The sequence below is a fragment of the Megascapheus bottae genome, chromosome 15 (assembly GCF_031878675.1).
Source record: "Megascapheus bottae isolate mThoBot1 chromosome 15, mThoBot2.hap1, whole genome shotgun sequence".
NCBI lineage: Eukaryota > Metazoa > Chordata > Mammalia > Rodentia > Geomyidae > Megascapheus > Megascapheus bottae.
In genome coordinates, this window is record NC_143523.1 from 24668984 (window position 1) to 24679311 (window position 10328).

Here is a 10328-nt window from a genome sequence, read left to right on the forward strand (position 1 = left end):
GAGATAAGAGGTTCAAGATCTTTAGTGCCCGGGCTGGCTTTGAACCAAGATGCTTACAACTCAGCCTCCTCTGTAACTAGAATTACAGGCATGCGCCACCACCTCCAGCTGGTGCTTCCACTTTCCAATACTGGGTCATGTAATATATCCCTCACATACATTATGGTTTAGGGAGAATAATAGGATGCATCTGATGATCCAGATAGTTCTGAATGTGAGTACTCTATAAAGGTAGTTTTACTAATGGAGTGGTAGCCCAGCAAATGGAGTTCAAGCCCTAGGATGGGCATAAGAAAGAAAATAAAGTACAATATTAAGAGTTGCTCTGAAACTCAAATATGTCCCCCAAACCTTTAGGGCTATCAAGTTGAATGAGAAGGCTCCTGAAAGGCAAGTCATATAATATATCACACAGGAAAATATTGCACATCACTCCTTTATTACACTGATCTGGAGAGATTTAGTAGTTAATTCTCAAAAGGACTTTAGGGTCCATGTGGCAGAGCCAAGCAACTAGAACATGATTCAGAAACCAGACACAGTGAAACACTTGGACATGATTAAGAAGAAATTCACTGCCACAGAACAAGGCAGGAGGGGTTTAAGTAGAAACAGGAAGCATTCCTGTCCTCTGAGGCCAAGGAACTTTCCCTTATTGGTGTGAGGAATGGCTTCTCTTCTGATTACCACATGTGTGACTATTTCAACTGCCACAAAAAACCCCAGAATGATTTTAACTCAGTATTATTTCTACATATATGTATGTATGTGTATACATACATACATATATGTATGTATGTATTTCCTTATGTAACACAAGAATGTAGCTCAGGATTGATCCTAGCCATCTGGAGCCAGCACCTCTGGAGTCAAGAGGAAATAGCTGTTTTGAAGTCACCTTCCACTGGAATGATTCAAGTCTCCTTAACAGGGACCTGATGATCAGAGCTTAGGAGCGAGGCCTGGCTCACAATGAACTCTGGCTTCTCATTGGTCATGCCATGGCAGGGTTCCTGCCTAACCACGATTCATTCAAGCAGGTCCTTAGTAAACAAAGCACTGGAAAAAAACTGAAATTATTATCACCCAACTCTCCTGTATATAAAAGGAGCCTTCCTGGGCTTTAGGCTGCAAACCTATACCCCAAAGGTGCCATTCTGACTAGATTCTATGAAGGGAGTGGGTGCAAGAGACAATACTAAAAATGAAAATGGGAGCCATTGGTCCCCATCTGCAGCTACCTACAACTTAAGATGTATAGAAGTGGTCAGTGTGACGTGCAGAGGAATGAGTGGGCAGGGAAGGTGTTTGAGGGGTAGCAGTCAGCCTGCTCGCCTTCACTTCTTGGCCTTGCCCTGGGCAGCCACAGCTTCCATGGCTTTACGCACGGTCTCTTCATCCCCCAGGAACTGCATGGGCTTGATGGGCTTCAGGTTCTTGTCCAGCTCATAGACTATGGGAATACCAGTTGGCAAGTTCAGCTCCATGATGGCTTCTTCGGAGAGACCTGAAAAAAGCCACCATGCTCCATCATACAAGATGTAAAACCAAATCATCCTTTCACTGACATCCCTTTGTGATTTGGGCAGGAATTAGATCCACTCTAGTCTGGTATTCTGTTTTGTAGAAATATCAATCCCTGGGGCCCTAGGGATAAGAGTGCTTACCTAGCATGCACAAAGCCCTGGATGTGATACCCGGGAACCACACATACAGAAAAGGCCAGATGTGGTGCTGTGACTTAAGCGGCAGAATGCTAGCCTTGAGCAAAAAATGTCCAAATACAGTGCTCAGACCCTGAGTTCAAGCCCCACTGGTACAAAAACACCAAAAAAAGCAAAACAAAACAATGCTTGCATACCGTGCATGAACACCCAGGGTACCACATACATACATACACACACACACACACACAGAAAAAGCTGGAAGTGTCCACTATGGCTCAAGTGGTAGAGCTCTAGCCTTGAGAAAGCCCAAAGACAAGAGCTCAAGCCCCGAGTTCAAGCCTTGGAACTGGCCAAAATAAAAAAAAAAAAAAACAATCCACCTAGGCCTCTGGGTCCTAAGGAGTGAAACAACTTAGGAAATAAACTGAAGAGATTTAGGGCCATTCTAAAAAATGGATATCCTGGGGTGGGCACAGTGGCTCACACCTATAATCCTAGCTACTCAAGAGGCTGAGATCTGAGAATCAAAGCCAGCCCAGGCAGAAAGTGTGACTCTTACCTCCAATTAACCATCAGAAAAGCAGAACTGGTGTTGTAGCTTAAGTGACAGAACTAGCCCAGGCCCAGAATTCAAGCCCCATGACCAACCACAAACAAGATTATAGATATATATACACATATATACATATATATACCTTCCAGATGCTTGACAATGCCCCGAAGGCTATTGCCATGGGCTGCAATCAGAACCCTTTTGCCCTCTTTGATCTGAGGGACAATTTCTTCATTCCAGAAGGGCAGTGCTCTGGCAATAGTATCTTTCAGGCTCTCACAGGAGGGTAGCTGATCTTCAGTGAGGTCTGCATACCTGCGATCCTAAAAAAAACAAAAGGAATCTTCAAGTTTGGCAAGTATTAGTTGCCATCTATCAAATGACTTTTACAGTGTATAAATTCTGCCATTCCTCATCTCCTAAATAGAAGAAAACATAGGTGACATTCTTTCAGCAGGGTCCAGGACACATCTAAGAGCTTGGGAAGGAGATTGTTATACTGGCTCCCCATTGCTCAGTCCAAAAGAAATAGAATCAGAGCCAGACACTGGTGGCGCATGCCTGGCTATCCTAGCTACTAAGGAGGCTGAGACCTGAGGATCTGGTTCAATGCCAGCCCAGGCACTACACTAAATTCTGTGACACTGTAATCACTAGAAAACAAAGTAGTGCTGTGGCTCCAGGGGATAAGGAGGTGTAGCCTTGAGCTAAAGAGCTCAGGGACATGAGTTCAAGCTCCAGGACAAAAAAAAATTAGAAGGGGGGCGGGAAGGAAAGCTGTGCAACAAGTTCATCCCAACTCACTTCTGCTTGTATTGAGGCTTGAAATTGGGGCCTAGGTACCATCCCTGAGGTTTTGTTTTTGTTATAAAGGTAATATACAAAGGGATTACAATTACATAAGTCAGGTAAAGAATACATTTCTTTTCCCTGAGTTCTTTTGCTCAATGCCACAGCTGTACCACTTGAGCCACAGCTCTACTTTTTCTGGTTAACTGGAGATAAGAGTCTCTTGGGACTTTTCCAGCCCTGGTTGGCTTTGAACCACAATTCTCAGATCTCAGCCTCTTGAGTAGCTAGGAGTACAGGCATTGAGCACCAGTCCTTAGCTTCATTTCTACTTACGTCAGTTTAAGAAGAATGTATGGCTGTCATAAAATGTGATAGTAGATATAAAAAAAGAAATTTGGGGGCTAGGACTTTGGGCTAGCAGTAGAATGCTTGCCCATCATGCATGAAGCCCTGGGTTTGATTCCTCAGTACTACATACACAGAAAAAGTCAGAAGTGGTACTATGGCTCCAAGTGGTAGAGCTCTAGCCTTGAGAAAACCCAAGGACAGTGCTCAGGCTCTGAGTTCAAGCCCTAGGAATGGCAAAAAAAAAAAAAAAAAAGAATTTTTTCCCAGATACACATCATAAATACATCTTTGCCATTTCTTGGCAATAAACTATAAGCTCAGTAGCACTAGTCATGCACTACTCAAAGTTACAGGAAAACGGTGAGATACAAATTGTAACCCTTTGGTCTTGGAGAATGGCTGAATTGGCCCATACCTTACTGATGTTGCTGTAGAAGGGATGGTCAGGCTCCATTGGAGGTGGTGGGACATCATAGGAGCGTCTCCAGATCTTCACCTGGGCCTCACCATGCTTAGCAGCAGTTTCTGCTTTATTGAGGCCAGTCAGACCCCCGTAGTGCCGCTCATTGAGGCGCCAAGTCCTCACCACTGGCAACCACATCTGGTCAATGGCATCCAGCACTGTCCAGAGAGTCCTAATAGCTCTTTTCTGCACTGAGGTAAAGCAGATGTCGAATTCATAGCCAGCATCTGGAAATTAGAAGTACCAAGAATAAGGTAGTTACGTATACTGAGCCAGAATTTTTTTCCACCTAAGTTTTATACAGATGCTCCAAATTTATTTGGTCAATTCCTTTATACAAAAGTATAAAAAGTACTTTATACAAACGTACTGAGGCAAGGGGCCAGGAGTGTGGCCTAGTGATAAGAGTGCTCACCTAGCATGCCAGCCCCAGCACAAAAAGACCTGAGACTCATCTCCAAATAACCTCTAGAAAACAGGAAGTGGGGCTTGACTCAAGGGTAGGGTGGCAGCCTTGAGCTGAAGAGCTCAGGGACAATGCCCAGGCCAAGTTCAAGCCCCATGACCCACCAAATGTAGCTTTTTATTTGAGTCGCTCATGGGGCTTGAATTTGACCTGGGCTCTTCAGCTCAAGGCTACTGCCCTATCCCTTGAACCACAGAGTCCACTCCCTGGGCTGTTTAGTGCTGGCTTTGAGTTGTGATCCTCAGATCTCAGCCTCCTGAGTAGCTAGGATTACAGGCGTGAACTACCATACCAGGCTGAATGTAACAATCCCCCCCACCCCACCCCCACCCTTCCCGGACCCTGAGGTGGGGCTTGACCTCTAGGCCTGGCCCTGGCTCTGGGCCTTGGCCCTGTCCCCAGCTCTTCTGCTCAAGGCTACGGCCCTACCCCAGGCTTGGGCAGGTCCTGGGCATTGTCCAGGAGCTTTCCAGCTCAAGGCTACTGCCCTACCCCTGAAGCCACAGCCCCACTTTCCATTTTCTAGTGATAAATTGGAGAAAAGTCACAAATTGGAGATGAGTCAGGTTCTTTAAAGCCCAGGCTGGCTTTGAACTGAGAGCCTTAGTTCTCCGCCTCCTGAGTAGCTAGGATTACAAGCATGAGCCAACCTCATCTGGCTTAAATGTAGCAGTTCTTAACCCATAGTTCCTCTCTGGTCAAAAGTGCAATATTATTTTCTCAAAGAAATATACCTATTTAATAAATTAAGCCAGAAGAACAAATGCTGTGTACTGTCTAGTTCCTTTAAGTCTGTCCTCCAAACACAGTCTTTATTGAGCTGGGAGGGTAAACAAGTGCTATGTTGGCTCAACAAATAGTTTACAATGTATCGGTCTTATTTCAAGGATATTCTCCCTCATGCAGAATGAGATGGCCCTTTATGTAGTATGCCAGGAAAATATTCCTACTTTCTGTACAACAGTCTTGGTCTGCTTCAAAATTCAGCACCAAATTTCCTGGCTGTTTCGTACTGAGGTTGGCAACAGTAATTATTAACAAAATGTGAGGTGAATTATCTTGCCCAGAAAAAGAAGGATAGATTGAGTAATGACTAAGAAAACCACTACCGCCCACAAAAGAAAAGACATCCCTTCACTGAGCATGGGTGAAGTATGACTAGACTTGGCTATGGTTATTTCCCTAACCAACTTTAGGGGAAGAAATGGCTCCCCAACAAAAGGCTGAGTCACTAGAATACCACAGTGCAAGCCTCAGTTCCTATGATGAAAAGCTCCAGGTTTCATTGCAATTATTCCCACTTGTAGTACAGCATATTTGAATATACAAACTGTCCTCAGGGAGAAAAATGGTTCCCCATAGGACTTAAAGGAATGTTAGCTGGGCTTGCACAGTGGCTCACACCTGTAATCCTAGCTACTCAGGAGGCTGAGATCTGAGGATCAAGGTTCAAAGCCAGCCTGGGCATAAAAGGACTTGAGACTCTTCAATTAACCTCTAGAAAAAGGGGAAGTGGGGCTTGGCTTAAGGGTAGGGCAGTAGCCTTGAGCTGAAGAACTCAGAAACAACGTCCAACCCAGGCCCAGGGGTAGGGGTAGGGGTAGGGCGGTAGCCTAAGAGCTAAAGACCTCAGGGATTGCTCCCAGGATGAGTTCAAGCCCCATGACCTATCCAGAAAAAAAAAAAAGTTAGCTGGGGTACAATGTCTCACACATATAACCATAGCTACACAGGAGGCTGAGATCTAAGGACTGCTATTTGAAGCCAGATTGGGCAGCAAGGTCCATGAGACTCTTTATTTCCAATTAACCACCAAAAAAAACAAAAAACAAAAAACCCAAACCCAGAAATGAAGTCCTGAACAAAATAGCTCAGGGACAGTGCCCAGTTCCCAAGTTCAACCCCTAGGACTGTCATTAAAAAGAGAATGCTAATGAATTAAATGAGTTAAGAGCCTCTTTTGTGTTTGTTATGTGTACATACACTGGAGCTTTAACTCACAGCCAGTTTACTATCCATCAGCTATTCTATTCAAAACTGCTCTACCACTCAAGAGGCACATCCACTTGCAGCTTTTTGGTATTTAACTGGATATAAGAGTATCATGGATTTTCCTGCTTGATCTGGCTTTGAACCATGATTCTTGGATTTCAGCCTCCTGAATAGCTAGGCTTATAGGTGGGAGCCACCAGCACATGGCTAGAGCCTCGTTTAGCTTTGCCCATTAACAAAAGTTTGTCAGGAATAAGGCAGATCAACAATGTAGACTATTCTCCTCATGACATTCCTGGTCTCAGCTTCAAAGTAATTAAGAGGAACTCAGTTCTCACTAACTTCCTCCTAAAATTAAGATTAAAAACTGTTCAAATGCTACTATCAAATGAACTACTTTATGCGTTTTATATTTCTAGATTATTGATAATGGCCTTCATCATTTGGCTTTTGCTTTTAGTCTTTTTGTGGGGAGGGTACAGGGACTTTAGCACACAGCCAGCCTTTGGAACCACAGCTCCACTCCCAGCTTTTTGGTAGTTCATTGGAGATAAGTCTCCAACTCTCCGGCCTGGGATGGCTTCCCACTGTGATACTCAGATCTCAACCTGCTGGGTAACTAGAATTTACAGGGATGAGCTATGGTTGCCTGGTAGTCTTTTCCAATGTCATCATCTATGACACCCTAAGATTTCTTCTTGTTTTTTGTGATAGTCTTGCTATGCAGGCCAGTCTGGCCTTGAACGTTTTTATTCCTCTTGCCTCAGTATCTCAGGTGCTGGGAATTATGCATACATTACCATGCCCAGCCTTACATCTAAAATGTAAGACCAGTATTTGTTTTAAACTGAAATGTTATTTCACTTGAAGGCAGTGGCAATTTACATTGCTCTGAGCTAGGCATCAGCAAACCATCACAGACCTATACAGTTCTTCCTGCTAGCTAATGAAAGAAAATGGCCTCTTTTACCAGCACTTTTTTCAGCCTCATGGTGTAAGTTTACCATAGGCCATCTTCTCAAAGCATTCCCATAGCCACTCAATCAAGAGTACATTTCCTAGGATTTCTACTGCTTTGCTTTACTTCAAAACTAAAAGCAAGAAGCATAGGTGAACGTGGGTGCAAATACCAGAGGCACATCAAGCAAGCATCAGTAACCCTTTTCCGTGGCTGCTGCTTTGCAGAGGTTAGAGAGGAGCAAGGTAGGATCTGACCTAAACATCGGTGGAGGCCTCTCTTCATCTCAATCCAGAAATTCTTTTGAATTACAAGAAGCAGGCAATGCTTCTATATCCGCATTTCAAAATCACAGACAGTATCAGCTCTGGAGAAAAGTCTGGATAGGCAAACATTATCTCTTTGCCACTTCTACCCTTTGACCAGCCTCTGTCCATAGAAAAGAAGCCTGCCAACTCTTCACATTTGCTACCCCACCCAGAAGAAATGGAGCAAGGGCACGGGGCTAATAAGTAGATATGACCTTGGAAAAGTCATCCTTTCCAATCCCCATTTTTCCAAACTAAAAATAGGGCTCAAAAGGAGGTAGTAGGAAGTCGGCCTGCTGTAGCCTTAAATCATTCATTCATTTTGTTCACCGCACTTGTGGCACCCTACTGAGACCCAAGGCTCTCCACTGCATGCGGGATCTCCTGGTGTCAAGAGGCCTGTTAAAGGCCTCCAAAGCAGCCTCCTTGCTCCAGTCCCCACGGGACCAACCTGTGGGCTTTTGCTTCGCAGGAATCTGCAGCCGCTTGCTGATCAAGGGCCGGTACCGTAAGGCGGCGGGCAGCATCCTCCAGGTGCCCTAAGAGAACCCTATCCATAAAGGCCTTACCGCTACAGGTAGCTCCATCCGGGCAGCCCAAGTTAGTACATGTTCCCACTAGAAAGGGAGAATTCCTCCAGAGTCCTAAACAAGCGCCAAGAGCCTCAGGGCGGCCATCCTCTTCGCGGCTCAGCCACGCACCACTGTGACCTTGAGCAGATGGACGCCCCATTCTGCGCCCATCTCCCCTACAGCAGAGTGAACTGGAGACGCCACGTGAGCAAGTGGCACTCTCCCACAGGGCTCAGGTGCTCCCCGGGGGACTCGAGCCGGCCGCGGGCCCCGAAGCACCGCCAAACGCAGCCGGCCCACCACCTACCTCGCAGAGCCTGCCCGCCGCGCTTCGCCTCCTCGTGGCCCGCGGGGCTCAGGTCTGCATCGTACCAGCCGCTAAAGCGGTTCTCCAGGTTCCATGCGCTCTCGCCGTGCCGGATCAGCACCAGTTTGTAGGCAGCCATGGCGACTGACGAGGGATGCAGCGCGGAATGAGAATGGCCGAGATTCCGGTCGCTCGCCTAAAAGCCCCTGGCCGCGCCTGCGCACTTGGGTGCCTCCGCCCTCACCCGCTCAGGTTCACACCCAAATCTTTCCACTCACCCTTCGCCTGCCAGATGTGCGCATGCGTTCCATGCTGGCGCTGCGGGCCCCGGGGGGGACGGAACGAGTGCTGGAGCACTTATGCGCATGCGCCCTTCGCCTTGGTTGCCCCCGCCCCCCTCCAGTCCAGCGCTGAGGTCACGGAGCGCACGTAAGCACTGAGCACGTGTGATCCACTGCACCCCCGCCGTGCGCACCCTCCAAAGCGGCCGCTGAGCGGCTCAGCGACCCACACCCGCACTCATCTCTGGAGCCGCTCCTTGGCCCTCGGCCCCCAAGCAGTTTGATTCATACCTTTGCTTTTGGATCTTCTCCTTTTATTGGCTTTGCACCTCCCACAGATCACAAAGCTTATCAGACCTTTAGTTTTCTTTTTCTTTTTTTTTTTTTTTGCCGGTCTTGGAGCTTGAACTCAGGGCCTGGGCACTGGCCTTGGACACTTTTTACTCAAGGCTAGTGCTCTGCTTATTGAGCCACTTCTGCCTTTTCTGTGTATGTGATACCAAGGAATCGAACCCAGTGCTTCATGCATGCTAGCCAAGCACTCTACCACTAGGCCACGCTGTCTCAGCCCCTTATTTTTTGCTTTAAAAGTAAAATCATCTGGGGAGGGAAATGGGACCAAAAATATGAGAAGGGGTAGCAATGTTTGTTAAGTAATGCACCTTCTATCTGGTGAATATAATATAACCCTTCTATTAATTACAATAAAAATGTTTTAAAAAATCAGCTGGCCATCTGTACAAGGGATGGCCAGGAATCAATGTCTCATCTATAGTTCTAGCTACTTGGGAGGCTGAGATCTGAGAATCAGAGAATCAAAGCTGGCTTTGAACTGCAATCCGCAGATCTCAACCTCCTGAGTAGCTAGGATTACAGGCAAGAGCCCCGGGCTTAAATCTATGAGACTTATCTCCAGTTAACTGCCCAAAGCTAGAAATGGCACTGTGGCTCAAAGCAGTAGAACACTAGCCTTGAAGAAGTGGCTCATGCCTGGCTGAGCCTTGACATCTGGTGTAACCCATGTTAGCTCTAGCCCATTGCCTAGGTATTTTGCTGCTCTATGTGGCTAAATTGAAATGAACCAGGAAACTGGGACTTGAGCAGGAGAAAGCTGTTTAGACATGTAGGCATCAAAACTACAAATTGGAGAAAGGAGGTACACAGGACATGACTCAATCCTCCCCTTTGTGGAATGAAGGGACCTAGCATTTGCTTCCTGGCTGGACGACGAAGTATTAACTTGAGGCCTGCTTGAATCTGTATCAAAGGAACAACAGCCTTGTGTTTCTTACAGAGCAGGAGGAAACAGGCCTCTGTAAAACCAAGTAAAAAGACCATTGTTCTACCAAAGTGAAACAGCCACAGCAATTACTGTTTACTGAGTATGTCCCGGTGGCCAGGTACCAAACAAAAATTATATTCATTTCTACAGATGAGACTAAGAGCGGTCCCTACCCCTGAACTAATTTTTCTTTTTTTGGTGCTGGACCTGGGCCTTGAACTTAGGATTTGGGTACTTTCCCTTAGCTTATTTATGCTCAAGGCCAGAGTTTTTTGTTGTTGTTTTTTTTTTCATTCCTAGGACTTGAACTCTGGGCCTGGGCACATTCTCTGAGATCTT

At 46.2% G+C, this 10328-nt stretch overlaps 1 protein-coding gene across 1 annotated transcript; it reads right to left on the reverse strand.

Annotated features, from left to right (window-relative positions):
- Positions 1-783: 783 nt before the first annotated feature.
- On the reverse strand, positions 784-8722 carry Pgam1 (phosphoglycerate mutase 1). The gene is made up of 4 exons (XM_090346144.1): positions 8427-8722; positions 3776-4050; positions 2363-2543; positions 784-1507 (listed from the first exon to the last, which is right to left on the reverse strand). Exons 1-4 carry the CDS (start codon positions 8563-8565, stop codon positions 1338-1340), a joined length of 765 nt encoding a protein of 254 aa, XP_090202270.1. The 5' UTR covers positions 8566-8722; the 3' UTR covers positions 784-1337.
- Between the last annotated feature and the right edge of the window lie 1606 nt (positions 8723-10328).

Coding starts and splice junctions, on each gene's coding strand:
- Pgam1 (XM_090346144.1), bottom strand. CDS start 8,565: ATGGCTGCCTACAAACTGGTGCTGATCCGGCACGGCGAGAGCGCATGG. Junction 4,051..8,426: donor CGGCGGGCAGGCTCTGCGAG/GTAGGTGGTGGG, acceptor TCTAATTTCCAG/ATGCTGGCTATGAATTCGAC. Junction 1,508..2,362: donor CATTGTCAAGCATCTGGAAG/GTATATATATGT, acceptor GGCTTTTTTCAG/GTCTCTCCGAAGAAGCCATC.